The sequence below is a fragment of the Schistocerca piceifrons genome, chromosome 1 (assembly GCF_021461385.2).
Source record: "Schistocerca piceifrons isolate TAMUIC-IGC-003096 chromosome 1, iqSchPice1.1, whole genome shotgun sequence".
NCBI lineage: Eukaryota > Metazoa > Arthropoda > Insecta > Orthoptera > Acrididae > Schistocerca > Schistocerca piceifrons.
The window spans coordinates 201,074,291-201,099,040 of NC_060138.1; the positions used below are offsets into that span (position 1 = coordinate 201,074,291).

General features: G+C 38.5%; 1 protein-coding gene and 1 long non-coding RNA gene across 3 annotated transcripts in view; one reads left to right on the forward strand and one right to left on the reverse strand.

Moving 5' to 3' along the window:
* The window catches only part of LOC124711151 (spastin), a 484,594-nt gene extending 481,318 nt beyond the window's left edge, over positions 1-3,276 (reverse strand). For both annotated transcript variants that reach the window (XM_047241064.1, XM_047241055.1), the window contains exon 1: positions 2,831-3,276. In XM_047241064.1, the coding sequence (XP_047097020.1) occupies positions 2,831-3,260 (430 nt within the window). In that variant the 5' untranslated portion in view covers positions 3,261-3,276. The remainder of the gene's footprint in view (positions 1-2,830) is intronic.
* A 622-nt stretch (positions 3,277-3,898) lies between these two features.
* LOC124789462 lies at positions 3,899-23,416 on the forward strand. The gene is made up of 3 exons (XR_007016123.1): positions 3,899-3,955; positions 22,012-22,141; positions 23,123-23,416. It is a non-coding gene; the product is annotated as an uncharacterized LOC124789462 (long non-coding RNA).
* The last annotated feature ends 1,334 nt before the right edge of the window (positions 23,417-24,750 follow it).

Genomic DNA, 24,750 nt, shown 5'->3' on the forward strand with positions numbered 1-24,750 from the left:
GAGTTACAATGAACGGTGCAGCAAGCATTGCCTTACGAACTGCAATGGTTTGGAAAATTGTTCCAAATGGCTTATGGGATTGCAAATAATCATTTAATTATCGCCAAAAAAGTCGTAATCTCTTAATCTACTCTGATTTTTAAGACTTCAAAAAGACAAGGTTTAAGAACGAATTATAACTGGGAAGAAAGCAGATAGTACTTGGCATTTTACTTGAGTGGTTTGGGGAAACCACGGAAAAGCTAGATCTGAACTGTCGAACAGATATATGAACCGCCGTGCTCCAGAATATGCGAGTACATTCACATTAATTTACCATTCTGACGACACCGTCAGCGCGGAAATTGGTCACTAATTAATTTTGTCTTACCGCAGTGTTACCTTGACTGTCGTGCGTATATTCAGTTCCATAAGCACGACGAATTTGATTTGACACTGACAGTATCATGCTACTGCAACAAACGTTGCTTATTTTCGTAATTAACCATGTTTGTTTTCCAATGAACTGCTGATGTAACCCATTAACGACTGCGTCTGATCTTGCACCTTTACATTTGCCATATTGTTGGCACAAGTGAGCACACTTAATTTGACAACAGAGGCCATCAAAGCTCATGTACATTGTAGTCGCTGAACCAGCTGTTACACTTTAAATCCATTCTCAAACAGGTCCTTCTGCATACTGACACAGCCACAGGCAAGCAGTGATGTAACTGTTGAGAATGATTTAAGCGACGAAACGGGTTTAACAAAAATAAATTCGAGCCTCGACTGATAACCACTGGTTTTCTTGTTATGACTAGTTCGGGAATCAAACGATGCTGCCATCGGCTATTGCACTGAATAATAAGGACTCCAATACTCAATTCTGCTCTTTATTTCCCATTTATGCATTAAAAATCACCCAAATATTTAATGCCTCGCCAATTCGTAGACCTATATCAAATGCCTAACAATTTTCCTCTTCCTCTACTATTCTCGCTGAAATCTTTGGCGCGGGCAAAGTAATTTTATATAAAAACTGTCTTCTCTCATAATACATTTTCTTCCTTAGTTAGTGGAGTACGAGAAATTAAAAAAGATGTTTGTGGCCTATACTAAACATTAACTTAAACATTTATAACTACATGTCACTTGTCATTTAAGTATCATTTAAGCACCTGCCAATACAAATTCGTCTCTCAGCGCAGAATGTGTGTGATGCATCATAAATTCTAAGTATAACCTCATAGTCTTAACACTGGCGCAACAATTAGGTTTGCTTTTCGCGTCCGAAGATCCAAGCACACCTTCATAGCGGCTCAATGAAAAACAGCTCACAAGTACTGGATTTTCAAAACAGAATTTCCAAACAACGCGTTCTTCAAGAAAGTGAGTGAGTGAATGATACAAGCAGAAAACGAGATAAACTGTGATGACAGTTACGGCGCATTCTGGAAAGCCCTCGTCCGAGTTCTGTATCATATGACTTACTGTATACCAGTAACGCAATTTGTGGAAAAAAAGCCGTTGGTCAACTGTAAAATAAACATTTAGAAGTAAACACAGCTTTTTGATAGTCATTTAATGCAGACTGGCTCGCTATCCATGTTCTGGTTCACACAAAAATGCTTCCTCGCCGTTCACGGTTACATTTCACTGCTTCACGCTCTTATCATTTGAAAATTAACGATTGTTCAAACTTGTACGCAACAGACTGCGTGGAAATTTATATTCCAGTCGCGGCTGTCTTTTTGATCCTACCAAGGCTACCATATTCCCGAAATATTGTTTTTGAACCGTCACTCGCAACTCTACAGTGCCTACTTTGTGTCATTTCGTGCAGAAAAACGAAATACGATGAACGCCAAGATGATCAAAAATGACCTGGAACTACCACGAGTGAATGTAACTAACACAAGGAAAGAACCTCATTGTCAGTACAGCGTACGTTAATGCACAATATAAATCCTTAGTGTGATTACAGTCAAACTCCCGAAGGAAATAATACACCGCTCTGTATCTACAGACTTACTGAACTACTTTTTGGGCTAAAAAACAGAAAATTTGCGAAAAGAGGTGGCATAGTTCGTTGACAATGTCAAAGTACTGCAACGTTTTTATGTACACACACAAACACAACTTTAATAGAAACATCGTAATCGGTGGCTACTCTTCGTAGCCCATATGAATATATCCCGAAAGTTTATTACAGTCAATTATATGGTATATTCATTGCATTAAAGGCAGTAGTTATCAACAATGTACAACGAAATTTGTATTGTCAAATATATGTGCGTCTCATTCGGGACAGAGGATCCCCATAATAAACCTGTCTCTGGACATACATTGCTCTACAAACAAATTAAATAAAACAGCGTTTAAAAGCACTTGATATATCACAAAACAGTTATAAAGTTACAGTACTTGTTCGTGCAAATACTTTTCCCCAAAAACATCGCACGGTATCCCTTAACATGCACAAGAATTGTCACAGGGTAAATAAACACAGAAACACCACTGACAATTATCAGCAATATTTTGCCATAAGTCTAACGTTACGCTAGTCTGAAGTTAAAAACTACACCGAAGTGCGATTAAACAATTATACTCCAAATATTGGATAAATAGAAACACCTCCGTATTGGACATGCATAAATAGGGGGGAGAAGGTACGCTGTCTGGATTGCCATGTGATAAGACATGGCATGACGTTTATAGTTGTCATATGTTCAGCGTAAACAAACACTGACCGACACTTAACCTAACTTCCTGACACTCGCGGCAAAAGTGAGCAAATTACTAAACACTATACTGGGATTTTAAGAAACGCTATAAAATTATCACTTACCTTCATTCTCCTCGTCTATTTTCAGAGCTTTGGAGATGAACTCGAAAGCTCTTCGATGATGATGCTTCTGCTTGGCTAACAGAGGATCTCCTGGCCCAGGCCCCGGTCCTGTTGGATGTTTATGTGCAAGCTGCGACATGTCTTGTGGGTTGTCTTGTGCTTCTGTTTCACTTGTCGCGACAACTATTTCTACTTTGCAGTTCGAATTTGTCTTTGGACGGTGCACTAGTTTGGATGTATTGACATATAAGTACTTAAATATTACGAACAGCTGATAAATTAACGACCGGACGACGTTGAATAAAAATATTAGAGGGAAAGACACAAAATATAAATTTCTTTTATGGACAGATGTATAGTCTTGCTTCACAGTTCGTTCCTCGACTTTCCGCGACTTTTTCGGGGACTTAGATGCGCCTTTCCGCTGCATCCGTCCGCCATCACTAAACGACATGCTGCAATGTGACGTCATGGCAGACGAACCATTCGTTTTTAGCGGCATTCGAAAAATCACTGCCCGCGAGATGATTACAATTGCTTCGCCCCATCAAGAAGGCAGTGACCACAGATATTAAATTGTTGTGAATTGTTTACATTATTTTGTAGTGCGAGAAACATTTATCAAGCGACACAAAGACACGAAAATGCATTTTTTTCAGATTATTAGCCAAAGAGACAAATAAATTCCTTTCGGACGCTTCGTGAAGTACATCTCTGACTGCCATTGCATCTTTGGGAGCAGGAGTAGGGGGGAGGGTCGGAATTCGTCTGTTTTGACTCTACGTAACTTTAAATTATAAAACAGTGGCTTCCATTGTGAAATGGAATACATGGAACTACTTTAGTGATACAACTCCAATAATTGATGTAGAGCGGATTATTCACTTGATGAATGACATGTTCTTTGCCTGTGGGTCAGTACGGTCCTTTACAATGAAAGTAAATAAACGATAATCATCACAAAAGTTATTCAGAAAATTCACACCGTAACCCCGCCCGTGTTCCTCAAAAATTGGCCGGCCGGAGTGGCCGTGCGGTTCAAGGCGCTACAGTCTGGAGCCGAGCGACCGCTACGGTCGCAGGTTCGAATCCTGTCTCGGGCATGGATGTGTGTAATGTCCTTAGGTTAGTTAGGTTTAATTAGTTCTAAGTTCTAGGCGACTGCTGACCTCAGAAGTTAAGTCGCATAGTGCTCAGAGCCATTTGAACCTCAAAAACTGTTTGTTTCAAACTAGTGTTGTGTTGAATTATTTCACCACAGATTACCTTCTCGTTTGTTTTGCTGCTTCGTGGGTTAAAAAACTTTATCAGAAAATGAAATAGCTACCAACACACTGCGTAAATAATGACAGATTTTAACCTCTTCACACCAATAGTTGCACACACGTAGACATGAAAACAAAACATTTTTTTATTGTCTTAGAGATACAAGAAATGAGGTACAGTATTAAAAATGAAAAAAAAAAAACTTAACTGTGACAAGGTCCTAATAGGAAGTGTCATGTGTGATACTTTACCATACATATGTACAATTACAGCTGTGTGTGAAATCTGCTGAAGCAATTTAGACCATTGTTAAAACAATGAAATATTTCACAAGTGTCAGTGAGTTGAGTTGCAGCCTAAGAGTCAGCACTTTGATCTGTTTTTCTGCTTTTTTGACATATTTGCAGGCAAATGCTTTGCAGTCTTGTCTCGCAGCCATATGTGGTATTGGGGCCACTGTTCTCTGTCTTGGCATTTGTGCAGCTTCCATTTAAATAGTCTATTCCTCTGAATCAGTCTGAACTGAGGAATCAACTTTTGTATGAAAATGATGTTCTTCATATCTACTCTAAACGATGTAGTCCATAACACCTTTTCTCTGAAACCAACTGGTGACATGCTATAATTTGCTCATCAGTGCAAATGTAGATAGATTGTGGGGGTCTTCAAAGAAGAGTCGCAAATAATATTTAGCATAGGTCTCACATTACAGAAGCAATCATATTGCCTATCCGTATGAGAGTCAGCATTGCTGCATAGCAGGTGTAAAACAAAGCTTAGGGCTGTGGATAGAGAGATGCTGAATGAAGCATGTTTGGAGCAATGTGTGATGCAATCGATGACTTCTGTAGCAGAATATTGTCATATTATGTTTCAGAAAACCCAAAAAAAATTTGGTTGTATGTAAAGGCTGTTAGTGGCACCAAAGTTAGTGTCTAGTCCCTAGTGAATGAGACAGGAACTGTAATTGAGGATAGCAAAGCAAAAGCTGAAATGCTTATTTCTTGATTTCTGAAAAGCATTTGACACTGTACCACACCTACGTTTATTGTCAAACGTACAATCGTACAGGATACCAAGTGAAATTTATGACTGGATAGAGTACCTCTTGGTAGGGAGGACACATCATGTTATCTTAGATGGAGAGTCATAGTCAGATGTAGAAGTAACTTTGGGTATGCCCCAGGGAAGTGGATTGGGACTCTTGCTGTTCATGTTGTATATTAATGACCTTGCAGACAACATTAATAGTAAGATCAGACTTATTCCAGATGATGCAATTATCTAAAATGAAGTACCATCTGGAAGAAGCTGCATAAATATTCAGTCGGGTCTCAATAAGATTTGAAAGTTGCTTGAAGATTGGCAACTTGCATTAAATGTTCAGAAATGTAAAATTGTGCACTTCATAGAATGAAAAAATGTAGTATCCTACGACTATAATATCAATGATTCCCTGTTGGAATTGGCCAACGCATACGGTTACCTGGATGTAACACTTTGTAGGACTGTAAAATGGAATGATAACATAGGCTCAGTAGTGGGTAAAGTAGGTGACAGAGTTCAGTTTATTTGTGGAATACTGGAGAAGTGCAATCTGTCTACAAAGGAGATTGCTTACAAATCACTTGTGCGACTGGTTCTAGAATATTATTCATTGTGTTGGACCCCTATCAAAAAAGACTATCAAGGGATATTGAATGTGTACAGAGGAAGTCTGCACAAATGCTCACAGGTTTGTTTAATCCGTGGGAGAGTCATCACAGAGGTGCTGAAGGAACTGAACTGAAAGGCTCTTGAAGGTAGACGTAAACTGTCCTGAGAAATTCTATTAATAGTTTCAAGAATCAGCTTCAAGTGATGACTGTAAGAATATTCCCCCAATGTATCGCTCACTTAGGGATTGTGAGGATATGATTAGAATAGTTACTGCACATACAAAGGCATTTAAGCAGTCATTCTTCCTGCACTCCATGTGGGAATGGAACTTGAAGAGACCCTAATAACCAGCACAATGGGATGTACCCTCTACCATGCACCTCATAGTGGTTTGCAGAGTGTATATGTCGATGTATGGCTTGAAGAAGGAAGAACCTGTTTCTGGAAACGTCTGCTACCTTCAGAATTCTCATGCATTGAATGTATTCACCCTAATCGGTATCAAATGATTTTCCTCGATGTTCTACAACCCTAAATTAGCAAACTCACTACTTTCACAAAAGAATGTCTTTTAGATGGTCTTAAAAGTATTCAAATAGCTTCAAAAGGTTATGATTAGGCATTGGCTGTGTTGTAATAACTTGTGTTTGTGAAAAGCTGTTAAAGAAAAAATATCCTTAATTTCTACAGTCTATTATCTCAACAGTGTAGTTCATCATTATTAAAACAAAAAGTGTTGTTGGAAGAGTTCTAAACTACCTGCAAGAAGCTTATTCATTTCTTCTCCCTTGTGGTTTAAAATGTTGCTGCAGCTGACTAAGATGTTTTGCATCTGGAGTTCCCCAAGAAGCGTTACTATTTTCCTGAATAGATCTGACATTTATTTCAAATTTGTCTTCACTATCTTCAAACTCAAAATCAGAGAGTTCTGGATGTATTTACTTTATTAGAGCCAAAATTTCACCTAGCTTCACTGAAGAAATAACATTCTGTGTACCTTCGTTTCCCCTTGCAGCGTGGCAGAAGCACACATGCTACATTTTACACTGAGCTGACATCTGTCAGCAAAGTGGTAACATTTGGAGCAATTATCAGTCAAGTTCTGCATGAAGTACCACTTGTGACATTGTTGGTTCCTGAGAAATATGTGCTCTGAGTATATGGAAAATTTTGAAAGTGAGGTATCATATATGGTACCTGGGAACCGAAGAGGTTAATCCAGAGTAATATTAACACATACAATAAAATTTTAATTATTGAAAGTGCCCCCAATTTTTCCTTTGGATTATTTTAGGAAAGAATGTGGTAAATAAAGTTGATCCACAAAAGAAAGTCCTCAGTGACATAAAGTTCAATATATCTATTGTCCCTAAAAGCTTTAGGCTCTCCTTCCATTTTCGTGGATGTGGAGGAATTTGCTCACACAGAAGAAAATTATGGAACTCATACAACTCCTGCCATAGGGACTTACTGGAAGAAAAATGGAGGGTATTCCAAGTTTAACTCAATGTGGAATATTCCAACCCAGAAAATGTACTGTATAATCACAGAATTCTCTTACAGGATTCATTTTTAACATCTTCTTACCCATCCCAAGGACTTACTCTCCAAATTAACCTTGAGCTTCAAAAACTCCCAAGTGTTTTAGCACAGAGCTGCACATTGGCTGGAGCCATCCTTATTTTCTCAGCTTACACTATTCTTTAGTGTGGAAAAGGGGCACTATTACTTCATACTACTGTAAAATGAGAAGGGTTCCTTGTATATGAACATTATAAGGGGTGAACCCATTTGCTGTATGAAACATAGAATGAGGGAAATGGTGGTGTATGAATTCTGTACACTAATATTTCATGCTCATCTTCTAGATTGTAATGTCTCACATAGTGAATTCATTTACAAAATGAATTACAAAAGCATAATCAGAGAAAATGGAAGATACAGAACTTGAGTTGCTTAATCAATCAGTGAACATATATATACTTTATTATAAAGTATTATCTACCTTTTAGCATGACTTTTTCTATAATGGAAAGAGTAGCCCAATATTCAGCTACAGCCAAATTGTGAACTAAAACAAATATCTCCTTATCTGTTGACAGAGGCTGAAAGACATATGAAAGTCACCAGATTCAATAGCTTATGGGACAACGAATAATGACTAGTTCTAAGGTTTAGTTCAGAGCTGCATTAACTTCAGTCATTCATTCACTGTGTTGTGTGCATCAAATCATGATGGAGAATCTTCAAGGATGTGGAATGAGTCAAAATACACATAAAAAATGAAACAGCTGTTAAAACTGAAATGATACTATTGGTGTTTATTCAAACTACATTTTTAATGTCAAAATTATCAGTATAACCATTGCTTAGATTGTCTGAAACTGTTCCTTTTTTAATTATTTGGCTTTGGATGGGGGCTCCATTAACAAGTAACAAATGTTAATCATTTACATTCTGCTAGAACAGCATAAATGTGAAGAGGAGTTAGATTAATTGACAAGTCATTATAAATTCTTCAGTCACACCATATACTCAAAGGCTGAACATATTGCAGAGAGCTTTGATAGAGGTTGATTGCAGAATGTCATTCTTTAGCATCTTCTGAAGAAAAGTTCTTACAGCAACTTGTATTTGGAACATGAGAGTTACGTGGCTAATGTCTTCTGAGATACAAGTGCAATCACAGAATGGGGAATCTATTAGATGAAGTTTATGTAAATAAGTTTTCAACCTGCCCTGGTTAAATCTTACTCAGATGGTAGTGGTAATTGCTTTACACTGAAAGTTGGTTCTGTATTTTTGCGTAGCCTCAAACTTTGTACAGACTGAACAAGTTACATTTATCTTCTAACATTCTGAGAGGGGTTGGTCAATGTTAAGGGTGGCCACTCTTGAGACTGTCTCTTTCATCTGTGCATTAGCTTCTTTGTTTTGCTCAGGACATGACTGTTCCCATTTTGAACAAAGAAGATCATTGAGACAGGAGTTGAATATATCATGAACATTACAGATATTAGATTCAGAAAAGGCTATTGGCTGCAAAAGCGCAAATAGTTGCATTCGTAAATGGGCATTAGTTTTGTTCTATAGACATAAGTGTGTATACTGTTGCAGTTTTCATAAATTATTAGATCACAGATTTTGTTTTGTGTACTTACTGTCAGCAAAGAGTGATAGAGTTGGTAGACAAGGTGATTATTATATGAAAGTTGTTTTAGAATGCAACATGCCATAAGCATCTTTCTTTTGATGTTGCCTGAGACTGCAGTCCTGCGTGTGTTAGTTGTGTTTGCATGAGTGTGTGTCTGTCATCTATTTTTGACGATTGGATTACAGGCCAAAAGCTTTATTTGTGAGAGCCCATTTGTTGTGCCTATATGCGATTCAGCATCTCCATTATATGGTGAATGGCCACTTTCCTTTTCATAATATTGCTACATAGCATCCCGCATTTTCCTTTGTTTGATTTCTTTTAATGTGTAAGACATGTCACATGCCTCCATTAATAGGAATTTGGCAGGAGTGGATTTCATGGCCTTAACCAATGTTCTGATGCACTGAAACTGCATTCTGTGTACCATTTCAAGTTTTTAAACTCTGGCATTACCATATAGAGTGAACCCAATCTCCACTGACAAAAAAGTATGATGATTGTTCAGGGATATTTTCTGAGTATTTTGGCGTAATTGACTTTTGGTCTCCAGTTGCTTGTTACAGGGTAATAATGTAATTATGATTTATTTGGTTTATTTCCCCAATTACAATTGTTTTCGTGAAAATTGTTTTGTAGCAGTGAAAAAAACCTGTAATACGCAATTCTCAAAATATAAAACAGAAAATACAGATTTGTGTACAGATGTAACAGTACTTTGATGTTGCCGTCACTGCAAGGACAACTCGGCGTAACATAATCATGCCACTTTGTTATCGCATTAAGTGAACTCATACATTAGTAATCATATACCGTACTCCTATGTGTCACTGTTAAATTACAACTAACACTGTCAGAAAAGTAAATCCAAGACAGAAGTGACATATTAATAGGCACTAGTAGGACATGACAAAGAGCCTATAGCAACAGAGGAGATGATAAAGGCTTCAATTGTATGCTACTAGGAGTGATAGTATCCACAAACTCTCCAGTCCATTCCAATTTAGGAATTTGTTGACCTCCTTTCCATGTTTTCATATTAAAGCTTGTCTTGTCCAGGGAACTGCAAAAGTTCATTCAGCTGATTTTATACCCTTTCGTGAGCACCTTTTGGTTTCACAGCTTTTTGCTCATATTGCATACAAGAAGTAAAGTTCAAGTGGTAGCAGTTTTCCGTATGTGCTGCTTTCTGTTCCTCAATCACAACTGCGGCATCCTATATCTTTGACATCCATTTGTTGTACAGTTCTGAACTCAAATTTAATTATATATCTGAACAGTAAGATCTCCTCAATGCCAACAAGCATGGATTCTGGAAACATCAGTCATGAGGAACCCAATGCATACTTTTTTAACATTACATTCAGAAAGCCTTGTATCAAGGCAGTCAAAGTAAGTATAGTATTTTGTTTTTTATTTCTGAAATATTTGATTCACTACCATACCAATACTTATTCATGAAAGTAAGGTCATATAGGGAATCAAATGAAATTGTGACTGGATTGAGGATTTCTTGGTTAGAAGGACACAACATATTATCTTTAATGGGAAGTCATTGAGAGATGTAGATGTAACTTAAGGCATGCCCAGAGAATGTGTTGTGACCCTTGCAAATAAAAAAATCAAACAATATGCAAATGCAAGGTTGGTTCATATGCATAAATTACATGCAGAGAGATGGATGAACACACACACACCACCATAAAGATATAGCACAAGAAAAAAGACGAAACAAATTCTGTCATTTCTAAAATGCTTTACTGTTGACTGCAACAGTTGACAATAGTACAGGGCAGCAACATGAACCTATGATACCATAAAGTCCCTCAAAATAGTTTCCTAACGAATCCATCACACACTACCAACATTGTGGAAGATGAATTGTCTAATCTCACATGTCACTGCTCTGGCATTATCTTCATGTGTTCAAAAGCATATTTCATACAATGGCTTTTTTCAGTTTTGGTATGAGGTCGAAGCTGCAAACTGAAAAGTCTGGCAAATATCGTGGACGCTCCAATACTTTCCATCCCCATCACACGAACAGATTCTGCACAAACACAGCCATATTCATTCTCATGTTGTCCTGAAGAATTAATGCATTTGTAGACGTTCAGGACATTTCTCCCAAATAGCCTGTTGTGGGTGTCGTTGCAAGAAGGTGCAACAGCAGTGCAGTGCATCAACAGTTTGTCCATGTGAAACGAAATGGTACAAAATCACTCTTCTAATGTCATAGGCTATGATGACCATTAGATTGACAGAAGAGGGATTGTGATGAAATTTCTGCCTATGTGGTGAACCTGGATGACACCATTCCGTTGACTGGCATTTCAATTCTGGCTCATAGGCCCTGGCCCAAAATTCATTTATGGCAACGATTCTCACATGACAAGTTTCATAACATGTCCACTTAGTCCTTCAGCATCCATCTTCTGTCATTCTCCAAGCATTGGATGATCTGGGTATGAGCAAACACCGTACACACACTGACAGGCTGCCCGGATCGGTGCACATTAGTTGTTGCAGCTCTGCCACGCTTGAATGCATCCACTCAGGGAGTAACTGTTTGGTATGGTATAGCAGTATTTCCTACTGCTTCCACAAGCTCCTCATGGTATTGTTGCACATTCCTTTCATGACAAACTGCAGTCTTTATCTAACATTGCTGTTCAAGTCAGGTAACATCCATCCCGAATGGCTGCTCGACTCACACTGTTGTCTCTCTTCACGCTTTATTCTCCTGGAAAGGACTGCCATCTAGCACCATGTCATGTTACTGTGGCTTCTTGGGGAGACTCCTGATGCCATGGAATGGGCATAGTTTGTAATTTGCTATTGTGTCCTCTTGCAATTGTCAGTAAAACACATTTGCAACAACAAGCATTTTTTCGTCTTTTTTTCTCAAGCTGTATTGTATCTTTATGGTGGTGTGCATCCATCTCCCTACATGTAATGTTTACAAATGAACTGACCTTCCATTTGCATATTACAGAATTTTTTAATTCATTACCATTTTTGAGACAAAAAATAGTTGCCATGACCTTTGCAATGACACTCATAATAACCTCACATCTTTTTGCAGATGGTGCTGTTATTTAAAATGAAAAACTGTCCAAAAAAATCCTGCTCAAATATTCAGTCAGATCTTGATGAGATAGCAGAGTGGTGCAATGATTGGCAACCTGCTTTAGCTGTTCAGAAAAGCAAAAGTGTGCTCATCAGAAAATGAAAGGGGAAAAAAACATTGTGTGCTATGACTACTGAATCAATAAGTCACAATTACACCCAGTCAACTCACACAAGGATATGAAATGAAGTGATCACATGACTCAACTATAGGTAAAGCAGGTGGCTGACTTCAGTTCATTGATAGCACACTGGAAAGTGCAGCCAGTTTATAAAGGAGAGTCCTTATGAAATACATGTGTGACACACCTTGAATGTGTGTATGACCCATAGTAAATAGGACTATCAGAGGACTTTGGACTTCTACAAAGAAGGACAACATGTATGGTCAGAGGTTTGTCTGATACATAGGATGTATCTCTTAGATGTTGGAAAACCTGAACTATAAGATGCTTGAAAATAGATTCCATTTATCGTGTGAAAGACTGCTTAAAATGTTTCAAGAATCAGGATTAAGTAAGTAATTCAGGAATGTATTGCAATGCCCTATGCATCCCTCCCACAGGGACTACGAAGGCAAGACTAGATTAACTGCAGAGTACAAAGAGATTTTTAAGCAGTTATTATTGTCACACTCCATATGCAAATAGAATGAGACGAAGCTGATATGTGATCCAGTGGGAGAAAACTTCTGCCATAAATTTGCCAGTGCTTTGCAGAGTATAGGTGTAGATCCTCATTCCATCAGACAAAAGATGGTTTTTTAACTTCTTTGACTGATTTTTGTTTAAGTACACAGTCCTCTGCTGCATAGTAGATAACATTTGTGATGTACTTTTAGAGAGCTGTCAGCTGTTGGTCAGAGACTATTACTCTAAATTAATTTACTTATATGTTTTTGTATTTTGTCTTGTCTGGTCTGTCAATTTTTCATATAGTATTTATATAGACAGTGGCCCTAATTTCTGTTTTTAGCTTTAACAAAATATCTATAGCACAATTATCTGATCCCAGAGTACTGCACAAAATGATACTAAACTGAAACAGCCAGATCCAAAGGGAACATCTGTGGCAAGTCTTCTCCTCCAGGGAGCTGATGAGTTAAGTTGGGAAACCATTGTTAAGAAATACCAGTTTACAGTCATCCACGATTTTTATCCATCTGCACACAACTTTATCTGAAGTTACACATCCCCACACTGTAGCATGAGCATCTGTTATCACATATGGTGATTGGTTTTGGTAATACACTTATTAAAACACATAAACCTTCACAGTATTGGTGGCTATCCAGTGGTCTTTAGACTGATACAGGGGAAAAAAGTTCTATTTATTTTAATATTAGCTGTCACCCCTCAGCATAGTTTAAATTCTGTAACTGCACATACTTTTATCGGATCCAATTGTAGATGAGAAGAACGAAATTGCCATCTGTCTGATCAAATAATCATATCTCCTTTATATGTATAGGGTGAAGAAAAAATGCCGCACTTTGAGGTCGGCTCCTGATTTCTCATCCAGATTAAAGGCAAAAGTTTATCTAGCAAAGTCAGATCAGAAGCATTTTGGAAAATCTATGAAAACAAGGATCTGGCAAAACTGTCACATCGTGCAGTGCATTGGAATGTACAGAGGAATGTGTATAATCCCGCACTACCTTACCAGTAATTGCAGCTCACTCAGTAGACTGATGGGACGTCAAACCCATATCAGCCATGGATATATGAATCATTGTCAGATTCCTTTTTTATTTTTTAGGCGATCATTCCCAAATTCTCGTTGTTTATAAGCAGGATGTCATTTTGTCACATGACAATAGCCTATCACATGGCAGTGGGATCCACTAAAATACATGCATGTGTTTACTAACCACACAGTGCACAATCACAACTAATCGTCAAGTTCATGTAGGGTGGCTTCCTGATGGAGTACACAAACAATGAATACATCAATTTACCTTTGCTGCTGGGTGCATCTGATAACCAAGCTGCTGCTGCTCATGCGTATGCTGCATGGTACCCTCAAAGACGGCATACTGATAAGAATGGTTTTGATGCTTGGAGCAACACCTTCCACAAGTAGTGGACAGAGTTTGTCCAAGGGCTAGACGAACTCCACAAACAGAGGACATGATTCTTGAAACCATTCACCAATTACCTTAGCTAAGTACCTGTAATATTGCAAGTCAGTTCCAGATGTGTTAAAGGCTAGTTGCTGAAGTGTTGCATGATGAGGAACTGCATCCATGTCATCACATGTTAATTCAACACCAGCAGCTAGAAGACTGCATTTGACAAACGCAGATTTGTGACTTGCTTTTGCATCAAGTGGAATATAATGAACATTTTATAAATAATGCGATACGGACTGATGAATATAGCTTCACTTGCAAAGATATTTTGAACCTCCACAACAGCCATTATTGCTTGGAACACAACCCACATGTCACCCATGAATGTGGCTCTCTGGTACACTTTGGTATGAACCTATGGGCTGGAATCTTGGAAGGAGTGCCTTTAGGCCCTTACCTATTGCTAGACAAGTTGAATGCACCCCTTCATCCTATGTTTCTTTGCAATATATTGCCTGACGCATTAGAAAACATTTCACTTGGAGTTTTGATGACAGCAATGGTTTCAGCATCATGGTGCACACTGTCAAACTTTGTAATGAATATGTGTAGCTATTTAAATGAACCATTTCAAAGGAAATAGATTGAGCATGGAAATCCAATGTTCTGGCCTCCACATTCCCTGGACCTTTATCCACTAGATTTATATTTATTGAGACACTGAAGTGAACAAGGTTATAGCACTCCACCAATGAACGTACACAACCTAATAGCTTGCATGCAATGGTAGATGCAGGTGTGTTGCATAGGGTCTAGCAAAGTGTGATCCAACAAGTGGTGAAGAGTTTGCAAATGCAAGGTGGCCCTTTGAACATCTTCACTAAAGTGAACGTTGCTCGTACATATGTGTACCAGCTCTGTGAAGTTAAGCATGGACATCAAACATAGAGAATGGAATTATTGTGCGCAGCATAATGTGAAATAAAAGTGTAGCCTACCTATTTCATTTTTTGTACCCCAATGGATACGGACGTTGTTACTATACACGCTATCATTTCCTAATGACTGTACTTGTGTCATAGTCAAAATGAATAGTCATTTACATCCGTAAGAAGTTCATGTTATGTCTTAATGTTTAAGTAGTGGTAACAGTAACAGAAAGAAATACACAAGATACTGCACTGTGAAAGTGTGAATTGTATATAATTTGATGCTGCGGAGAGAGGGGGGGGGGGGGGGTAACAGTTTGCCACGAACATGATGCGAACATCAGCAAGATTGTATATCCATTATCCACACCATTGCCTTGTTTCTCTGGGCTAATGGGACACCTCTGGCATAGTGCAGATTTCATGCTACCTATTCTTGACCACACTGCATGCAGTGACAGCATTGCCATAGACTCTTTTTTTAAATTGCATTCCTATTAAACCTATTGGTGGGACTATGTTTTGCTACATACACTTTTGTCTTGAACTGGGATAAGGAATCGCATACCAACCTCCAAGTGCTGCATTTTTTCTTCATCCTGTATAATCCACGTCTAGTGTAAGCCTGATTTTGCAAACTACTGCCAACGGAAATTTTTTGTCATGTAACACACACAAGAGTGTTCTCTTTTTGAATTGAAAGATATAACATTCCACTGTAGAATTTTTATACCCATATTCAAAATTCTTGCTTGGGGAACTAGTTTTCCAGAGTTCCACTTTTGAGATGATTGGCCAATAAATTCAATACACCTGAAGCAGGTAAGTCTTTTTAAAGTCTCCATAGGTTCAGTTTCTGCTTTATTCGCAATTCTTGTATTAAGAGTGACTAGTTTGTCTAAGATTAACTGAGATCCTAATTGGTTGGTGATTCTCTGGAAGATTAATTGAGCATTCTGGTAGATTTTGTTGAGAATCAGGGACTGGCTGATGACACACTGGATAAAATTTGCATTTAAAGATATCTCAAGGATAGATCTGACATGTCAGCCATCTAGAAACACTATCATACTAGCCAAAGAATTACAATTTTATTTAAATTGAAAGTGATTTTTTAAATCTCCTTAGGACTTATAGTTCTGAGAACAATATTTTTGTTGATGGTGTAATCAGGGTCAGAGTAAATCCAATTTGATTGTTTAATGGTAGAAGCAGTGTTTACTATCAGTGAGAGGGAATAGTATTTGAAACTGACTGCCAATAATTTTCACATGTCAGCACTTCTACCACTGCTGATATTTCAGACCACAATTCTATTTGCTTTGTTGAAATGTTCTGTGTTGTTTTGCTTTTTTCTTGATTGTTTCCCTTTTTGCTTGGTAAATATCTTTTGCCTTTTATGTAACAGACTGGATGTTTGGAAGAGAGTTATTCAAATTAAACGTTAACTATTTATTATTATGGAAATTAGGCAATCTATAAAAATTATAGATACATAATTTATCCCCATGAACTGTAATGCATGAATACCTCATGAGAAGAATTCTTTTGGGTGTAAATGTAGCCACTCGTACAAAGCAGTTTTCACTTATTCATTACTTCTGAAATGCTTGCCTCATAGCACTTATTTGAGCCACCTCAACACACAAAAGTCACCTGGGGCTAGGCTGATGAGTAAGGTGGGTGTTTGAAACAGTCATATTTCATCTCCAGTATTATTACTTTGGCTGAATGGGCAGTATGGGAATGAGTATTGTCATGTTGCAACAAAACAGCTGCAGTCAGAAGCAAGGGTGCCCATGCTCCAGGGCAAGGAGGTGCCATGCTTGCCCTCCCCAGCTCTCAGGGAAAGGAAAAAAATATAGTGTTGCCAGGGTTTTTCTTTCAAGAAAAGATTTAAAAGTCAGTACTATGCAGGTTTTTAACAGCCTTGGAACTGGAACTTTTTTAAGACTACTTACACATTGCTATTCATCTTCCAAAATATTAGAAGTACTCTGTACGTCCAGGTCTAGGACTCCCCCTCCCCCAGGGCTCCCCACCCCCATCTTTTATCCCAAAAGAGAATGAGCTTAACTTTTTGTTCCAATGGCTGAATGTGAAACTTTTTTTTCTGGACAAGAGTGTGCCACATCTTGCTCAATCTTTTCATTTCAGTTTGGTCATATTTCACTCAGGTTTCATCTCCTGTAACAGTTCTGTACAGAAATCCATTACCTTCAACCTGGAAATGATGCAAAAGTTCTTCTCGGACACTAATTCAACAGTCAGCTGACATGTCACTCATCTTGAGGACACTTTACTGAATTGTAGCCCATCATGGGCAATACTGTGTGCTGAACCAACACCATTATCCAAAACAGTGGTTCTTTTGTTTGCAGTAATATGCCTGTTTTCCTTCACAAGCTCTTCCACTGTGGCACTGGTTTTGTTCATCACTGTTAATGTACCTGGCTCAGGTGCCGAGCATCTCGACAACTAATGCACTTGGTGCAGCGACTCACATGAAACAATATACTGTGCTTTCATCCTGTGATACATTTCCACAGGTTCAACAGCTCCACTGCTCAAAAAAAATGTATCACTTATCACTGCTACTATGCGGTGCAAGTCGACAAATCAGTGACTGCATCTTTGCACTGACACTATTTCCTTTCCTGTGCTGCAACAAGAGGCTGCCAACCATTGGTCATTTGTTGCAATGCAAAGATAACTCCTGTCAACTAAGAAACTGATAGTACCACTTTCAGTAATTTTATTGCACTTTTAAGGTTTTTATTTGAGCTATACCTACAATACCTGTGATAATGGAGTTACACTATTGGTTACATCTGGTCTTTTATGTACACCTGTCCATTGTCTCCACTTTTCTTCAGTAGTGTTCTTGTTTGTTTCTATGGGAAACAGGTCTTAGAAGGCTGAAGAAATACATTTAAGAAAGGATTTAATTATTCATTATTACTTTCTGCTCTGTAAATATCTTCTCAGTGCTCTTAATATGGGTTTCCTCAAAACATTGTGGCCAAGTCTCTGGTAAAGTTTCTCTTGTATGCACTTTTTAAGATTTTTCAGGTCTGCTACATCTAAATTCAGAAAGTACTGCCACAGTCACTCACAGACTCTTCTTATATGGGATTTTGTGAGTTGAATGTCCAGTGATGTGGAGCGTGGATGATTAACATACTGTGACAGTTGGGGTGAGCACCAACTTCCCTTTTCATAGTATTGTTAGATGTTAAATTGCAACATAAAATGTACAGGGTGAGGCAGCTAAGTCATAACATCCCTTATATCTCCCCAACCGTAGTAGATACAAAGATGCCGTTTGGACAGTGAATTGCAGGGATAGGGGCTACTTGAATACACACATTTCACGTTTGTGCTATTTTTTATTACAGAGATATGAGGCCATCTTTGTTTCTTTTAAATGGATCCCTATGTTAAATTTTAGCACAACATGATGGGCTTAAAAAGATGGTTTCAAATATGTGTATATCATAATATTTAGGCAAATAGTTTTTGAGACACAGATATGCTCTCGTATCGTGTTCATCCTTTGAAGCAGCGCTGTCCAATGCAACCTTTCCTGTTGACCACTGAGGAACTTAACAGGGAAGGCATTGTTTTCCTGCTTCTGGATAACGCCACAAGGTGACGCACGAGGTAGCTGGAGAGAAGGGTATAGATGTGCTGCTGGGGTAATGAGACATTGCATTTCCATCACAGTTTCTTGGAGCAGACATGTACACCAACGGAGAAAAGTTAGATATGCTTCTAGTGTATGGTGAAAGCAGAAGAAATGCTGTTAGAGCAATAAAGCGACATGGAGAGCTGTATCCTGATCGTGAGTGCCCTATGCGCCAGCTTCTTGCACGTATTTGCAAGAAACTACTTGAATCGGGATCATGGAATGCCATACAGAGGACAAGGCAGAAAACTGCAACTGGTGAGGTACATGAAGAGGGCATTCTAGTGTTGGCGCATAATGAGCCTACTGTTTCGTCATGACGTATCGCCTCGAAATGTGGTATAAGTCAGATAAGTGTTCTACACATATTGCAGCGGCATAGATTTCACCTATTTCACCTCTCATTACATGGAGCACTCTCCGGTGTGGATTTTGAATGGCACCAGGAATTTTGCCGGTTTGCTCTGCAGCGCCTACAAGATGATCCAACATTTTTTCAACAGGTGCTTTTTACTGATGAAGCGACTTTCACCAACCACAGTAATGTGAATTTGTATAATATGCATTACTGGTCAATAGAGAAACCTCATTGGCTTCGACAGCTACAGCATCAGCAACCGTGGAGTGTTAATGTGTGGTGCAGCATTATCGGAAATGTCATTGTGGGGCCGTAATTCATTCCGGGTATACTAAATGGCAATAACTATGCACAGTTCCTGCGAAACGTTCTGCCCATTTTGCTGGAAGAGGTACCACTAACTACGCGTCAGTGCTTGTGGTTCCAACATGATGGCTGTCCTACTCACTCTTCCCGTGTGGCTACGGAGCTGTTAAATGAGAAGTTCCCAGATTGTTAGATAGGACGACATGCTGAAGTAAAGTGGCCATCCTGGTCTCCTGATTTGACCCCTCTTGATTTTTTTATTGTGGGGAGCAATCAAACATAAAGTGGATGTTCAAATACCAACTACACCAGATGATATGAAGCAACATATCATCGAAGCGTGTGCTGATATCTCACATGACAACCTCACAGTCGTTCACAAATCATTCGAACAGTGACTAAAAATGTGCATTGCAGCAGAGGGGAAGCATTTTCAGCAAATGCTTCAGTAAAGCTTTGTATCATGTACAGTATGTATTTTGCATCTTTGTGTGTATTTGATTCGTATTGCGATCAATAGTAAATATTTGCAAATAAAAAACAAATTCGTACAAAACAGTTGTGACCAATAAGGGCCTCCTCATTTACATTTGTATTTCTGTTACTTAAAATATATTAACATCTTGTAGTATTTTAATACTATATGTTGTCTACTATTTTGGTATCACAGTTGTCAAATAACTGAATAATATTTGCCTGACATCATCAGTTAACTTTTGCACAAAATATCACAGTATATATTACTATTGTCGAGTAAGTGGCCGTGTTTGTGTAAGGACAGACTCGCAACATTTATCATGGACTCTGCACAACAGGAAAGGTCGCATTGGACAATGCCGCTTCAACGGATGAACACGATACGAGAACATATCTGTGTCTCAAAAACTATTCGCCTAAATATTATGATACACATATTTGAAACAGTCTTTTTAAGCCCATCATGTTAAGCTAAAATTTAACATAGGGTTCCATTTAAAAAACCAAAGATGGCCTCATATCTCTGTAATAAAAAATAGCACATACATGAAATGTGATGTATTCAAGTATCCCCTGTCCCTACAATTCACTGTCCAAATGTCATCTTTGTATCTATCACAGTTGGGGAGATACAAGGGGTGTTATGACTTAGCTGCCTCACCCTGTATAATGCACTCTTATGTACCTGTAAAGCGTATGCTGTTATCTTTTGTGGTGCATTTACTGTACCAGATGGCTATTAAAGTATAGTTACTCACAGCATCCAATGCTGGCCATAATTGTTGTATGGGAGATAAACTTGGTAATATTTTAATGCATTAATGTGTAACCAATTTGTGCTGAAAAAAAATTAGTTCAAGTTTTGGCCAGCATGAGCAAATCTGGCAGTGTACACTGCCTGGATGATGGTATCGCATCCACACTGTCATTTGGCAAGCCATAACATGGGTGAACAGCATGGCTATCGAGAAGAGAGACTGGACATTGTTAACAAAACTGTTATATGTGAGCATCAACAATTATAGTGCTGCATTGAGAGAATATCACCAACTGGAAGATCTTAGGAGAGACCCGATGTCATTAAACAGTTTAAAGATTATGATAGGGAAACTTGAAAACATATGAGCTGGGTGTGGCATCTGGAAGAGGAAGGCATCCTATCTCAGCAGAAGTTACTGACGAAGTTGCTGAACTGACCATGAAGCATGTGTACTGGGTAATGCTAGCATTTGTGCAATGTCACGAGAATTTTCCATTCCTTGGTCAACAGTACTGAAAGTTTTCAGTCTGTTTTATATTGATATCTATACAAGATCTAGACATGCTGCAACTGATATCTCATGATCCACACCAATGTTCTGAAATTATTCTTCAGTTTCTGGCATGGGGTGAAGTTGATGACATGGGGCTGGATGATAGTCTATGGAGTGACAAGGCACATTTTACACTTCAGAGGCAATGAAGGCACAGAACTGCCAAATTTGCTGGACTATTCAACCACGTGTTGTGCACAAAGAGTCTCTGTACTCGCCATATATGACTGTGTGGTGTGGATTCACAAGCACCTTTATTGTTGGTCTGTTCTTCTTTGAAGAAAATACAAACAGAGGCCCTGGTGTACCATGACATCTGCACATTATCGAGATGCGGGATGCAATTCCTGCTTTTGAAGAGTGCAACTGTGTAGAAACCACTGTTTTCATGCAAAATGAGGCAATACCTCATGTTGTTCGTCCAATGAAATATCTGATTAATGCAACCTTCCACAAACGTGTTATCTCCAGAGGTTTTATAGATGCATGGCCCACAAGATCACCTGATCTGTACACATGAAGCTTTTGGCTCTGGTAAAATCTGAAAGAATGCATTTACTGGGGACACATTTGATTTCCACCTGATATGAAGGCCAGTATATAGGAAAACATTGCTCAGATTCCACCAGAATTGCTGCGAGCAACTGCTGCTCACATCGTTTCACGGGTGCAGAATCTTGCCGACATCTCTGGTGCTCGTACTGAACAAATTATGTAAGTGGTGGTTAATAATAGAATCAACATTATGCCTTTCTCATTTGTTTGACATTTTCTGCCCATGTCCTAGTCCTAATATGGAAACATTTATATACGTCTTTCTTGCATTCACAGTGCCAAATTTACACCTGGTGGACAAAATTGGAATGATTTTTTTTTGCCAGCATAAATTGGTCCACTTTAATGCATAGAAAATCTGCAAAGTTCCGCTGTCATATGATAGTTGCAGCTACACTGGATCTCTGTGAGTAGCTGCACTTTAATTATAACCAATCAGTATGTATGTAGTATTTAAGTCCTGATATAATGTAATAGGATAAACGCAGTCAGAACAAAGATGTTGCATCAGTCTTAATCTGTCTACTTGTAAAATTGTATGATACACCCAATACTCTCAGCTGAAAATAACCAGTTACAGTCCAGTTTAGTTAATAACACCGAGTAGGGGCAAATGCTATATTTGAAAGTTCTTTATTAAGAATAGAGAGAGTGATATTTTTTGATACTGCCTTTATTGTTCCCCATCAGTCATCTCCAATATCACTATGCTATCACAGAAATGTGTGGTTAATCTTAGGATTTCAAGCTGATTCCACACAAACAATTAATGAAAGTGAAGGCTGTAAGTTGCAGCATTCACCTTAGAACTTGATCATATGACTGGACTGAAGTAAGGCTTTTGGATCAACAAAAACAATTAGGAGACCAAAAATATGTTACCATTAAGTGGCAATCATTGAAATAGCATGACAGATTTCATACAAACCTGCAGATGTAGTGAATGAAAGGTAAAACATTTTAAGTGGAGGGATCAGTGATGTCAAATGATCCAGACACCTAGTGGAATTGATTTGATACAAAACATCATGCTGCAAGAGCATCATTTGAGGGGAAAAAAACTAGTAGAAATAAAAATGAACAACCTAAAATTATGGTAAAATATGAAGTTTTATTCAAGTATCATACACTTCACGTGAGAAAAATTACGAAAGAGAGAGAGAGAGAGAGAAGTGTGTGCTTTAAATAATAAGTTTATTATCCCCATATTTGTATTCCACTGTACTGGACGACAATTTCAAAATCTTATAAAGGTTCCTCAAACAACAATCTACTTTTCCAGTTGTGTTTGGAGAGTACCACAAAAGTGTTGACTGATATCATCAGTAATCAAGAGATATAGCTGGATCATAGAAGTGTTTGATGACATCATCTTTTGCGCTTACAGATTCTTATGCCTTTCGTCAAGAGTGATGAAGATTAGAACATATGCTGTTCCATCATGTTCTGCAGATGCTCTATAGAGGACACCTCTAATGACCATGCTGATCAAGGACACTGATGAGCACCCCTTAGGCTATTGGGATGCATGAACACTTCTCACTGTTGTGAGAATGGCAATGGAGTTGAATAGATGGTGCTCTGGAGCATAAGCTCCACATGCAAAGTTTCCTCAGGAAAGAGGGTAGAGTGTAACTACCTGTACTGTGATGCAGACTCAGGAATGACTGGTGCCACCTGAAAAAAGTAAGTAGTTGACTCACTCTTAGCCGACACTGCAGTCATAAACAACCATCACTGATGCTGAGCAGAAGTTGCTCTCATCACTAAACACTACTTTACTTTATTCAGCTCTCAAGATATGTCCTTCACTATATCATCAGTGGGTGCAGTATGATGTGTTGCGGGGAGAAGCACAGTGAATAGTACCCTTGGTTGCAGACCATGTCTAGCAAACAGTTCCTAATGGAGAAGTCAACACTCTGTGCCCAGCATTGTTCCTAATTTGTGCTGTAGTTGCCAATCAGCAGTTGCTGCATGCTGATGCAGTGGCTCAGGCATGAATTTATATGTTGCAGTTGCTGGGAACCAAGACGAATAGCAAGTGGACCACAAGCACCAACACCTCACATCCATGTTGGTCAATTCTTTGGAAGGACTATCCAGTTTCCCCACAAGCACACAATACCATCTACTGAATTTCAGTGAACTATATGAGAAGCCCATCAGTACTGTCCCATTGTCGATCCAGTACAATACATGAAACAATGGATCAGTTCTTTTTAGCAGCATGTCTAATGCAGATTTTCTGGCCTCAGTATTTTCAAATTTAGTACATAATTCTTATTCCGTTCACAGCATGATGCACCGACTCATTGCCTGTTCTGTTTCCTGTTAGTGCTCCGCTCATTATACAATAGTTCAGTTTGGACACCAATCTCTATTGTGAAATTGATGAAGATATCAAGTATAACAAATGGGAATGATTCTCATATTGGGTTACAGAACACACCTCTATGAATGGTATGACAAAACCTACATTCTGATTAAAGCAGCTTGTTCTTTATCATTTATCATATGACTAAAGTGTTATCGCATAAATTGACAGCTGTGCATGTCACAGCCGAGAGTGATTTCCCAGTAGAGACAAAATGCTTTAATGCCCACTGCTGCTGACGACAGTTAAAAGTGTTGCTGGGCAGTGGCGGATAGTGTATTTGCATGTACACAACGTTCCTTGTAAACTAAAAATGAAATTATGCTTTGTTGTGGCACCGTGACAAAAGTGAACAGTCCATTTGTGGCATTTAGAGATCTGACTATAAATTAATGTATTTATAAAAACAATAGGCCTATAAGGAAAATGACAGGTTGCTACTCACTGTAAAGATGACACATTTAGTTGCAGACAGGCACAACAAGTGTGCTTACTTCTTTGAATGAATGTGTGTGTCTTTTCTTTTGTGAAGAAGGTTTCCCGTGAAAGCTAAATGTGTAACAGTATTTTCATTGTGCCTGTCTGGAACTCAACATGTTACCTTTGGAGCAAGTAGCAATTTATCTTTTTCCTTATAT